Source organism: Quercus robur, chromosome 5, assembly GCF_932294415.1.
Source record: "Quercus robur chromosome 5, dhQueRobu3.1, whole genome shotgun sequence".
NCBI classification, from domain to species: domain Eukaryota; kingdom Viridiplantae; phylum Streptophyta; class Magnoliopsida; order Fagales; family Fagaceae; genus Quercus; species Quercus robur.
Genome location: NC_065538.1, coordinates 89069838 through 89083745, shown reverse-complemented (window position 1 = coordinate 89083745; position 13908 = coordinate 89069838). Strand labels below are relative to the sequence as shown.

Genomic DNA, 13908 nt, shown 5'->3' with positions numbered 1-13908 from the left:
AAAGCGCCAAAGTCAAGAACCTGGGCAGCAATCATTAAGGGAGCCACTTTGTGTGAGAAAGGTATGAAATGGGTTATTGGACACAATAGTCAACTATCTTTTTGGGCAGATAAGTGGCTTGATTTTGGGTCATTAAGGAGTTGTGTGGAAGGACCCCTAAACAAGGGTGAGGAGGAGCTTCGAGTCTCTGATGTTCAAAAGGATGAAATTTGGGATTTGCATAGTGTTTCTTTTGAGCTGCCCCCCCTTTTGGTTCACTCTATCCGAGCCATCCCTATCCGGATTGCTTCGAGAAGGGAAGATCATATTTGCTGGATATCTAGTTCGAAAGGAGAGTTTGATGCTAAGAATGCGTATATGCTAGCTACAGGATTAAATCCAAATGATCCCAAATTTTTAGGCAACTGGATTTGGAAGCTTAAAATCCTGCCCAAAATTCAACTGTTTATTTGGAAATGCCTTTTGAAAAGCATTCCCACAAAGTCAGTGTTAGCTCTGAGAGGCTTTATTGGAGACACATCCTGTGACTGGTGTCATGAGGATCAAGAAACCATTATTCACATTATTAGAGACTGCCCAGGTGCATCTAGTTTCTGGGCAGAGGCTGACTGCCCTTCTCATCTCCGGTATTCTTTTGACCTTGATATTGCTGATTGGTTAAAGTTGAATGTGACGCAGGACAACCAGAACAAAACTGAAATAACGGAAAAATAAAAGATATGACCTAGGAGTCAGCACCTAGGCCTTGCTTGGAGTCAGCACCAAGCGGGGAAACCACTAGGAGTCAGCACCTAGGGTAGACCTAGAGTCAGCACCAGACCAAAGAAAGACCAAACGACCATTATTTTCATTCGTCAAAATATCAACTATCTCCTCAAGGAGTACAATAGGTTGCTTATAAAGGATTACTAAACCCCAGTTCTAATTGGCTAGGAAACCCTAATTGCCTTATTACAAAAATAACCTTACTTCTAAATTAAAATACTAATAGCCCACTAAACTAATAGAACCTAAAATATAAAAATACAATTGGCTTGCAAACATAAATAATACTAAATAAGAATCTTCTTGTGTCTCCCGCATCATTCTCCTCTGGTTGGAGAAAACTCGACCTCGAGTTCTAAAGTGTTGAAGGATTAGGATGCTGACAAGTAGCACTTGCTTCAAGTCTGGAATCACTGTAGGGAGCACAGAGAAAATAAAAACCTTGAATTCCACCGCATTAGACTCATTTGGAATTACAAAATCAATGTGTGGAATTAGCATAATCTCATCTTGAACTTTATGAACCATAGGAAACATTGTGGTTTTAACCTCTTCGACTTTACCAAGATGTAGATCTTCAAGGATTGTGGAGGGTTGATCAGAAGCACGTTTAACAACTTCAACATTCACATCATGTGCACTCTCAAGCTCGTTGGGTAGTTTTTGAGTGGGTGCCATTATCCTTTCTAGCTGGGCATTAATCCTTGTGATTATTTGCTCCCCTAATGTCCACGAAATAGGTGAAACATTTTGATTTTCCTTTCTTACAATAGCAAAGAGTGAACTGAGAAGATCCAAAGAAATGTCTTCACTTTCATCTATGACCAGATTCATAATTGTTTCCATGGCTGAAAGTACAAAAGGTGGATAGTTGGACCTAATTATCTTTAAGAAACTTTGAAACATCTCAACAACCAATGCATCACACTCAAGATCCAGCATCACAAAGCATAACTTGACCTTTGCAATGGTATCAAGAATTGAAACCACCTTCTTATAAGAGCGAGTAGACACATGAGGCATATTTTCAAATGCTGCCACAATAAACTGAAATATTTCTTTCATTTGCTCATCCTTATATGGGGCATCTGGTGCTGTTATCCTTGTAATCTCAATAATGCAAGATACAACTGAAACCTTCACATCCATTTCAGCATGTCTCAAAAGTTTATCAGTGATCAATGCCTTCACTGAGGGTAAAAGTGCATCTCGCATTGATTTGGATGGTTCTTGCTCCACATATGCTAACAAATTTTCAACTTTATCAAGAAGAGTGAGAAGATCATCAATGGAGGAAGGAGGGTTAATGAGTCTATTCCCAGCCTCCTTAATTTGCCTCTCAAATTCTCTATCTTTAAGCTGCTTCTCAAGCTTTCTATCAAAGGAAGTCATTTTCCAGCTCCAACTTTGAGGCACAATACACAAAGACTAAATCTTAATTTTCTGCCCTTTTATTTTTGGTCAGGCAAGGTTTTATGGGTTGGTATAGTACTGGGTTGTCAAACAATAGGCATATGCTTGCGTTTGTTAGGAAATGGGGCTGATGGGTGGACTTTTAAAGGGAAAATTGGGCCAGGTAAAGATTTTTTTTTTTTTTTTTTTTTTTTTTTTTTTTTTTTTTTTAAACGGGTTTGTTCTGGGGTTAATGGGTAGGTCACAAGTTATGTATCACGTGAGGTCATATGGATTGGGTATTGCAAAGAGAAGTGTGCTGGGATTTTAGGATTTTAACACATACTATTTACGAGTTACCTTATTGGATCGGGTTGAGCTTGGCGTCGCAGTTGGGTTTGGCGAAGTCTCGACCATAGCTCTCATGAGTCTGGTGGGCTTGCGACAGTGCAGAACAGAGGTGGCTGGCTTTCCTGGCAGCTGGGTGGTGCTTCAACGGTGGCCAAGATTGACAGATGGGGTTTGTTGGTTGTTGGGTCAAAGGCTTTGGTTGACGGGTAACCTTCCGGTGGCTTGATCGATTGGAGCAGGTGAGCAAATGGTGGTTTGAAGGCTGGATCGTCGTTGTGGTGGCGCTGGACAATGAAATTGGAAGTTGTCGGTGTGATGGGGATGCTGCCGGTGATGGGGGCTAATGGCGGCGCTGACTTCTTATGGATCTGAATTGTGATTTGATGGGATGAGAAATACGGGCACTGAATGATTTTTTTTTTTTTTAAATACTTTTCTGGTTCGTGACTGCGGTGATGCTTCAAACAGATCGGTGTTTGCTCTGATACCAAAACTGACGCAGGACAACCAGAACAAAACTGAAATAACGGAAAAATAAAAGATATGACCTAGGAGTCAGCACCTAGGCCTTGCTTGGAGTCAGCACCAAGCGGGGAAACCACTACGAGTCAGCACCTAGGGTAGACCTGGAGTCAGCACCAGACCAAAGAAAGACCAAACGACCATTGTTTTCATTCGTCAAAATATCAACTATCTCCTCAAGGAGTACAATAGGTTGCTTATAAAGGATTACTAAACCCCAGTTCTAATTGGCTAGGAAACCCTAATTGCCTTATTACAAAAATAACCTTACTTCTAAATTAAAATACTAATAGCCCACTAAACTAATAGAACCTAAAATATAAAAATACAATTGGCTTGCAAACATAAATAATACTAAATAAGAATCTTCTTGTGTCTCCCGCATCAGAATGCCTGCTACTCCTCCAAAGTTCCGGGCAAGGAACAACAATGGGCCATCTTTTTCCTATTTGGAATTTGGAATCTTTGGTTATTTAGAAATAAAAGATTGTTTGCTAGGCCATTATCCTATAATCTTCGCAAGGCAGTGGAGAATCAGGTAGCAGAGTATTTTTACTGTGTGTTGAATCATGTAAATGGCTCAAGAGTAATGCGGATAGCAGTGGGATGGACCAAACCGCAGCCATTGTGGACAAAGCTGAACACTGATGGGTCAGCGCTTGGCAGCCCGGGTCTTGCAGGTGGAGGAGGAATTATAAGAGATTGCCATGGAGATTGGATTGGTGGTTTTGCTAGATCTATCGGTTTTACCACTAGTTTTGCAGCAGAGTTTTGGGCATTAAGGGATGGTCTAAAGCTTTGCTTGAGTCTTGGGATAAATGCATTAGAAGTTGAAGTGGATGCCTCATCCGTTGTCTCTTTACTTGCTAATGCAGCTGAAACTAATAGTGAGATTGCTTCTCTTGTTGATGACTGCAGGGACATGCTGAAGATATTTCCTCAAGCTCGGATCAAGCATTGTTACAGGGAAGGTAACAAGTGTGCAGACAGACTTGCAAGAATTGGTACTGAAATGGAGGAAGATTTTGTTATTTTTGAAGCCCCTCCCTCTGTAATTACCCCCCTTTTAATTTTGGACAAACTGGGCACGTCCCAGGTTCGTAGTTGTAATGAAGTGGCCTTAGCCACTTAAGTTTTAATACAATATCCAATTTACCAAAAAAAAAAAATAAAAAAAATAATAATAAAAGAAATCAACCACCCTTCAGTCGTAATAAATCAGTAGAATTAGGACCTAGCAACACCAAAAATAGGTCTATCAATACAAAATTTTCCCACTTAGCAATCTGTTTTCACACTTAAATAGTTTAATCTATCAACATTAAAGCCTACGGAGGTGTTTAGTTTCTTTGAAATACTCTTCAGCCATGTCAGATTTTGGGCTTACAATTACCGCTGCATAATCATATCTTTTTGGCTCTACCTAATCAGATTTTGGCTTAAAAATATTGCTGCATAATCAGATTTTTGGGCTTAAAGAGTTGCTGCATACAGCAGTGGCTTAGAGATGATAATTAGTGTCACTAGATGCAGAGGTAGGTGTCAAATAACATAATGCAGCCCTTTTCCATTAATATAATCTATGCGTGAAACTTTAATATGGCAGAAAGATGGACATGTGATTAACCTAACATGTACCTTAATTTATGCATCCAATTGCCTAGTATTCCCTTGATGTGCTGGACTAGGATTTAGACAATGAAAAGGGCGTGGATGTAGGTCAGTTTAACGGTGAATACAATGAGACTATAAACAATTATATATAACCCACAAAGCACCCTTGTTCTAATATAATAATCCTAGTTTTAGATCCATAACGGCAGCCCCTATTTTTTTTTCTCCATTAGGTACGCCAATAACAGATGCTATGAGAGTGGGAACAAACTCTAGCCATTGAGTATTCAACTATCCTAAGTTTAGAGCAGAAAAGAACCGTAGCTGTAGTCTCCACTCCCAGCGACAGTGAAGAAAATCAACATTCAATAGTCGGCTGAAGCAAAAGGAATCCAACTAGCAAATACACGTGTGACTTAAGAGAAAAAAGGCTAGGGTTATTAAGGCCCATATATTTACTCATACCACCTCACTTAGGCTTCATATTCCATAGTATTAATCTTATTTTTAATAACTTAGGCCCAAATCAATTAAATCCTTTAATTGTAGGCCTCCTTTATAATTTACGCATAATAATTTAATTGGTATCAAAATTATGGGGTGTTACACGAGTGGTCAACATTTGCAACCTAGTGTCTTTCACTTTCTTCGTTCCTTCATACGTGGTCTCCAATATCTGCCATGCCTCCTTGGCAATAGAAATGTGAGATATCCTGTGGAACTCATCTAGAGATACACCACAAAAAATAGCGTTAAGTGCTTTGCTATCTGCATTAGACACCGCGAGGGCTGCCTTATCCCACGTGGATTTAGCAGCCTCCAGCCTAGTCCATCCAATATCCACCGCATCCCAAATGGTTTCATCCATTGAACACAAAAATGCCCTCATCCTGACTTTGCAAAAGGCATAGTTGCTAACATCAAAATATAGTGGAGCATTTAGAGATTGAGACCGGTCCATCTCAAATGGGGTCAAGGATCGCATTAAGGTATTTAAACCACAACAAGTGTACCCACTCTGATACCAATTGAATGTTCAATTAGTGTATAAAACACCTTGAACATTTAGACCCCCAATTTACAAATTACCAATTCAAGCTTATTATCAAACAATATATGTGTGGAACATGAACATAAGCTAAAACAGAATTGATAAAACAATCTAAACCAAATAAAATTACAACCACAGCATAAATTAAATGACTAAGATTAAGGGAAGAGAGATGCAAACACAAGGACAATAAAGTGATGTGTTATCGAAGAGGAAACCAAAGTCCTCGGCGTAAAACCTCTTCGCCGCCCTTCAAGCGGTCAATATTCCACTAAAAAATGAAGTTGGGAAACATGAACAGCAGAAGACCCTCCAAGCCTAATCTACCCAGTGTACCTAAGCCCTCCAAGGTTCTTGCTCTAATAAGGTTATGCCAAACCTTTGTTTTCTTTAGTTTACCAGATTCCGCTATAATCCATAGCATCAACCAATATCAATTGGTCCCTTCCTAACTGCTTCCCAAGCACCAAATAGCCTCCTCAATGATATGGGTATGGTGAGAAAAAGTTTTGGCTAATGTACCTCTCAAGGATTTAACAATGGAGAGGGTGAGAGTAAAGGAATTTGGAGAATCAAAGGATGAAGATTGTAGATGAGTCAATCTTGTTTTTCTCTAAGGTTTTTCTCTCAAAATTCTCTCTGGAAGCTCTCTACATTTCGTGGGTATAAAGGGTATTTATACTGGTGTGTGTTTGGAATGCGAAGAGTCAGTTTTTCCCAAACAGAATGGACTGGCGACTTGGCCTCGCGAATTGACTAAGTTGCGAGTCCAAGCTGTGAGCTAACTGAATGGCCAAACTGGACTTTTTGTCCTGTTGTGCTCCAGCTGGCGTGACTATTCAGCTTCTCTGCATGCTTCACTCATGTGCATCCTTTGATGACTTGCAAGCCGTGAGCAAGCCACAAGATCCAGTCGCGAGTCCCTTGCTGAGTGCACAATCTTGAGCTTTTCTTCACACTCTCTCACACACTACCCTTACATGATTCCCACCTAAATACAGGGTTTTTAAATGTTGAATTACAAGCAAATTTGGCATAGAATAAAGCCAACAAGATGGTTGATTAAATTCAACCTTACATTAACCAATGCCTTAAGGGCATTCGTCCCATTTTATTAACCAATACCCTAAGGGTATTCGTTAGCATTTCCCATATTAAAAATTCAATATTTGTTATTTAAAATTATGTTTTAATTTAAAAAAATTTTGCTGTGTAACAAAATATATTTTGTAGTCAAGTATTATATATAGTGAGATATGTATGAAAACACAATGCAATAATTTTATTTTTAAAAAAATTGATAGTGTGAGAACTATTAGACCAAGTTGTAACTATATATACTTTGTTTACTACTATACAAATGTATGCAATTTAACTCTTATAGATATATTTTTCTCAAAAACATAGATCCATGTCTCTTTCTTCCTCATAATTTAACTAAATGAAAAAGAAAATAAAGATAACTATGCAATGATGCCGTTTGGATTCAGTGTTTCCGCTGAATCCTGTGTTGTGTTTTTCTCTTTTTTTTTTTTTTTTTTTTTTTTTGGGTTTAACGTGTTTCAGGGAGGAGACAAAATTTACTGTTCACGAGACAAATGTCACTGTTCACGCACTGTTTATGGAACCCACAACCATTTTATTCAGAAAAAAAAAAAAAAAATGGGTCACACGGTATTATTCACGCATTTAAAAATTATTTTGCTATAGTGTTTTCAGTTTCAGTTTTCATTTTCAGCAAAAATAAGCTCAATCCAAATAGACCCAATATATCATTATCAATAAATCATATATTATAAAGTGAAAATATAAAATTAAAAAAAAATGCAAAAGGAAAAAGTTCCTTAAGTATCTATACATAAAAACATTAATAGTTTTCACGTGTGATAATCTTATCAAGAGAGGTTTCTTCTTAGCTAGTTGTTGTTGCTTGTATAAGTGATGGAGAGAATGGATCATTTGTTGATCCATTGTGATGTTGCATATGTTTTATGAAGCTTAGTCTTTCGAACTTTTGGGATTGGGTGGTTACCAAGGAGGGTCACAAATCTTTTATTTGGGCGGAGGAATTGGTTTGGGAAGCATTCATCATAGATTTGGAACCTTTACCGGTTATGTGTGATGTAGTGGTTGTGGATAGTGTTTTCATCATTCACGCATTTAAAAATTATTTTGCTATAGTGTTTTCAGTTTCAGTTTTCATTTTCAGCAAAAATAAGCTCAATCCAAATAGACCCAATATATCATTATCAATAAATCATATATTATAAAGTGAAAATATAAAATTAAAAAAAAATGCAAAAGGAAAAAGTTCCTTAAGTATCTATACATAAAAACATTAATAGTTTTCACGTGTGATAATCTTATCAAGAGAGGTTTCTTCTTAGCTAGTTGTTGTTGCTTGTATAAGTGATGGAGAGAATGGATCATTTGTTGATCCATTGTGATGTTGCATATGTTTTATGAAGCTTAGTCTTTCGAACTTTTGGGATTGGGTGGTTACCAAGGAGGGTCACAAATCTTTTATTTGGGCGGAGGAATTGGTTTGGGAAGCATTCATCATAGATTTGGAACCTTTACCGGTTATGTGTGATGTAGTGGTTGTGGATAGAGTGAAATAGTTGCATTTTTGAAGATACTGAAAGATCAAAGGCTCAATTGGAGTCACTGTTGTTCTGAATCCTGTTGGATTTAGTCTTGGGTGTGGAGTCTAACAAACAGCAATTCCCTTTTAGATTTTTTTTTTCCTGATAGTTGCAATTCCTTTTTAGATTTCCAAGAATCTTTAGATTTTTGTTCTGTGCATAATCAATTGTTATCATTTCAGTTTACTTTGTGTTCATCATTGCGAGCATGAAGTAATCTATTCTTTCAATAAAATACCATTACTTATCATTTATAAAATATAAAATTAATAAATAAATAAATAAAAACATATGATAGGGATGCCAGGCAGGTAAACTATAGTAAGTTGAAAAAGATCACGGTATATACCTTTTCTAGGCTGCCTTTGACTTTTTCATATGCTTGATGTGCCTCTTGTGAGTTCTTAAAGACGGCAAACAAAGAAGATTTATCTTCTTGCATCTTTTTAGATGGCTGCCAGAAAAGCATACACCACGTTAGACCCTTACAAGTAGAAGGGTGGAGAGTGGATACACAAACATGGCCAAGGAGTAGAGTGGGTAGATCCTAGTTACGAACTTACCAAAACCCCCACCCACACCCCCCCCCCCCCCCCCTTCTTTTCTCCCAGAGGGAGAGAGAGAGGTTATACAAGGGGAAACTTTGATATTGTGCATGAGTGTGTGGTGGAAGCTTGTAAATTGGGTTGAATATAAAGTGAATCAGCCTAAACAGTGCGAGAAATGCATGGCAAGCAGAGAGTTCCAGGCTTCCAGTCACACATCATGGAATCTTATCTGAATTCTTGTGCCATTCCATCAAATGAGGGCAGTTTTCTTATTTCTACCTAACCTGCTTACAAACATATGATTAAGCTGCTGCTTGTGTATGGATTAGTATGCTTCCATATAAGGACCCATCAGGTAGTAGTGCTAAGCACAAGGAGGATTGTTTGTTCAAAATATAATTCACCTCCTTCCTCTTTAAGCACATACACTAAATCAGCAATTAACCATCCGTAATTGATGCGAGTCTGAAATCTCCTCTCACCTTCCACAGTTTGTTACAAAAAAAAAAAAAAAAAAAAAAAAAAAAAAAATGTTTTTCATGTAATAGTCATTGTAGTCAAAAGGCAAAAGGCAGCCTTAAAGGTGCCAAATCCTTGTATCGCATGAGTTGTGAGGCGCCCAAAAAGGTACTCACTTGAGTGAAGCAAGGCGCCAAACTCTTAATATAGTTATAATATTATACATATACTACACTCAAATCATACGTATCTAACACTTAGAGTTCATATGAGAACAACTTATTTAGCTGAAACTGAAAATTGTTTGCTGAAACTACCATAAATAAAGATAAAAGTTAGCGAAATAGTACAGTGGAACCTATTAATAGTAGAAAAAATAAGCTAAATAGTAAAAGCTGCCCAACAAAAGCTATTCCAAATGCAGCCTTACTAGGCATGGTGTGAATTTTTTAAATTATTAAGAGGCTCTATTAATTAATCTAAGAATAGACTTTACAACATTCTTATATAAAAATTTTTAAAAAGAAAAAGGAAAGAGAGAACAACATTTTAAGCTAAAAGATTACATGATTAAAATAATAAATAAATAAGCCCTCACTAAAAGCTCCCTGCCTAGCCTAAGAGCACTTATAGCAATAGTGCTATATAGGTATATTGGTATATTTTAGCTCCCCAGTCACAAAAAAAATGCTCCAGTAGTGGAGCTAAATCTTTTTTTTTTTTTAGCTCCACCGCTACAGTGCACGTCTAAAAATAGATGTGCACTGTTCATGAGAGCTAAAAAAAAAATTTATTATTTTAATCAACTGGTGATTAAAACAATACACACCTGCCTCTCTCTCTCTCTCTCTCTCTCATCTCTGAACATCTCTCTCAAGCTCACTCTCTCACTCCGGTCTCTCACTCTCTCACTCCGACCTCTCACTCTGGTCTCTCACTCTCTCAACTCCAGTCTCTCACTTTGGTCTCTTACTCTCTCAACTCCGGTCTCCCAGGCCGCCGATCCACCCCTTCTGCCGACCCAACTCGCTGACGTGATTAGAGTGATTGCTCATGGTAGAATTTTTTTTTTCCTGCTGTGGATTGGTGGTGGTGATGGTGGTGGTGGCTGTGGTCATGGCTGAGGAAAAAGATTGAAGATTTGGGTTTTTTTTTTTTTTTTTTTTTTTTTTTTTTGCTGTGGACTGGTGCTGGTGCTGGTGGGGGTTGTGGCTGTGGCTGATGGTAGAGGTGGTTGTGGTTGGTTCTATGGATGTTTTTTTGGGTAGTGGGATATATTATTTTGTTGTAGTGGTTATAATATTTTATTATGATGTTTATATTATTTTATTGTGTTGAAAGCTAAAATAGATTCACTGCTACAGCATGTGTGTAAGTAAAATTGATAAAGTAATTTTTGGCGGAGCTAAATAGCTAAATATTTAGCTCCACTGTTATGGATGCTCTAAGTGAGCACCTGACTCTCCTTTGATACACTGATAATAGTTAACAAATTGTGTGACCTATCCCCTCAATCAAATGATATAAAATTAATCAAATATGAAAAAAAAAAAAAAATTACCATGGAAATCTTAATGGTGAGAACTAATTTATCTCAACAAATTGATCAATTGATTGCTAGTTTGAAAACATACAAAAAATACAACTGGCTTGGCTGGATCCAGGCTTGGATGTAGATTAATGTAGATTTGATGATAAGCAAGACCCAACTCTTAAACCCGTATAGCAATGGTGTAAGATTAGGGATAGGAATATAGTTGGTATCCACATGATCAACAGATCTAAACCTAGACCACCCATCAACAGCCCTGGTCGCACGGTTAAATGGTTTGGAATTTCAAATATATTTTTGTGCACGGATCAAAACTCTTTTCTGTTTTGGGCACGGGATATATATTACGGTCTATCATATGATGACTCCAAATATCATGACATGTGAAACATAAACATCATTCCGGCAATCATAAGCTCAACCAATATCTTCTAAAGAAAAGTTCAGATACCAACAGGATATACTCAACCTTGAGCTCAATTGTAAAGTCCCCAGGAATGACTTTATGTAATTCTTCGGTGGACACATATTTTGGTATCCTGTGTAGAAATAGCTTTGCCATTTCAGAATTAGGTACCTATAGATAATCAAAGACTGTGAATCAGCAGGATCACATTGGTAGGAATTAGAAATCACCAAGAATTTAATGTCCAACTTACATCCTCTTGAACCAAGGGAATAGCATTATCAACACCATTCTCTATCTTAGCAAGAACAATTTTCATTGCAGCAGATGCATCATCTAGACAATTGTGCGGAGCACCCTTCTTTCAAATTTCATAGACCAATACAGACTGTCAAAAACAAATGGAACAATTAACTATAACTGAAACGGCCCACAGCTGCTTGCCCATTACTCACAATGAAATGCCGAAAGAGAATCCTTTTTCAAATCATATCTTACCTTAATTAATAATTGAATAATACATAAAGTAGGAATAACACATTAAGAACTTGCCTTGCACAAATACTTCAGAGATGGTCTTCTATTGATAGGTCCACCCGAATGCATGAAGATAAGTGAGGTGTCAATTACTCTTGCATGATCTAACTTTAGTGCTGCAACCAACACAATAATTATTGAACGAATGCAAAAATGCAAAGAATAAACTACCTTGCACAAAATTAAAAAGGACAATGATGGTTCAGTTGTCATGAGAGAGAGAGAGATAGAGAGGAACTCCAATATGTAGTTATCATGCTTAGCTTACCTTGCAGGTCATTGTTTAAACTGTGGCCTACTAAAATTGTTCCCTTTGAAAACAGCTTCTTCATGGATTTCTACAAAATGCACCAAAATATATTAGATAAAGAATTGATCCAAAAAGTGTGAAAGCCAGCCTAATGTACCTGTACATCTGCCAATGAACAAGTAACTCCTTCCAAATCTCTTGCACTAACTCCAGTTATATCAGTTCTATAATCTGCAATAACTTTATTTGGGTTTACAAGTTCATCAAGTTTCACCTGCACAATACAAACTCACTAGAAAGATTGTACAACAGTGACCCTTCGAGAGGCCTAGAAATTGTCAAACAAGCTAGCCAAAGTGAAGAGTATTCTTTTCCCTTGGGAAAAGAGAGGTGGAACAATGGGAATTGCTTTTGTATGAAGAGAATGAAGACATGCCGAAGTAATTAATATTTGTAAATTGCGATCCACAGCACAAACTCTCACTAAAGCTTCAGAGCCATCTTCACAGAGAGCCATCTCACAGTCAACAGCAACCATTGCATTTGATCTCAAAGCCTTGGATTTTTAGGAAGCTTTGTAATCACCCATCCCTGCTTCAACATATCCCACAAGTTATCAGGAAGCCAAGCTACATTTGAACTTGATAGCATCGTTAGTTCCTCATTGTGTGAAACTATTTTTATACTTGCACACCACAACATAATTTAACTTTTATGTTTGTGTATTCATTATATAAATAATGCATCTCAAAACACCTATCTAGTCCTATTTTATATAAAAACGTATAGGGTCAAACAGCAAAGCTCTTCTTACAGACTCAAAGAGAAAACATGCTTCAAGGGGCTTCTGGTCACATCAGCTTACACTTTCTTTTCAAGATTATCTTTTTTTTGATAGGTAATAAGACTTTCATTAAAAAAATTCAACATCATGTTCAATATTAGATAATAATGATTAAATAGCTTTGATTAAATAATGATTTGAAGACAATAATTATATATAGTAAGTGATGTCCAATATTAGAGAATAATTAATTAAATGTCATATGTCCAACAATGGGATGAGTCCAAAATAGTCCATATCCAGCTGTAGTTCATGGTTCATTTTCAACATAATAAGGTATGTCCAACAATGGTCTATGTTCAAATAATATATGTCAAATAGTTTATGTCCAAATAATATATGTCAAATAGTTTATGTCCAAATAATATATGTCCAGTTGTGGTTCATGTTCAAATGATATATGGTCAGTGGTAGTTTATGTTCAAATAATTTATGTCCAGTAGTGAGATGGATTTAATTTATCATTATACATGTTCATTAATGAAACATTAGTGAATCCATGTTTATTAAATAGTAAGATAATATTAGAATACCATGCATTTAGCGATGTATTGATAATGAAACAATATGTACTCAATAATGTAAGTTTTTAGATTGAGACATAATGACTTATCTTGATATGACTTGTCATTCCAACTACAGCATCACTTTATAAGGCTAGTGGCTCCAACCATTTAGCATCAATAAGCTGATAACATTCCAGCAGCATAATAACATGAGTCTGGCAATACAATGATAATAAATTAAGATATGCTTAAAGTACAATTTTGGAGATAAAAATATAATAACTTTTCTTCATAGTTTGTGGCTTCGTCCGTAAAATACTAATGGACTAATAACATTCTAGCAGCACGATAATATGAGTTCAGTGGTGCAGTATGATATTGTGAGTCCTTTCATGGTGACTTCATGATTTAAGGGGGAAAATGGATGCAACTAGAGAAAGAGAGAATATGTCCAGTCGTGTGCATA

At 36.9% G+C, this 13908-nt stretch overlaps 1 protein-coding gene and 1 pseudogene across 1 annotated transcript; both read right to left on the bottom strand.

Moving 5' to 3' along the window:
- Window positions 1-995: 995 nt before the first annotated feature.
- Window positions 996-2352, bottom strand: LOC126728935 (sister chromatid cohesion protein PDS5 homolog D-like). The gene is made up of 2 exons (XM_050434681.1): window positions 1207-2352; window positions 996-1010 (listed from the first exon to the last, which is right to left on the bottom strand). The coding sequence occupies exons 1-2, from the start codon at window positions 2155-2157 to the stop codon at window positions 996-998; spliced, it is 966 nt and encodes a 321-aa protein (XP_050290638.1). The 5' UTR covers window positions 2158-2352.
- Window positions 2353-5221: 2869 nt separating this feature from the next.
- On the bottom strand, window positions 5222-12630 carry LOC126728934 (small RNA degrading nuclease 2-like; annotated as a pseudogene).
- Window positions 12631-13908: the final 1278 nt, after the last annotated feature.

What these genes read in the sequence shown, in the direction of transcription:
- LOC126728935 (XM_050434681.1), bottom strand. Translation starts at nt 2,157, where the DNA reads ATGACTTCCTTTGATAGAAAGCTTGAGAAGCAGCTTAAAGATAGAGAA.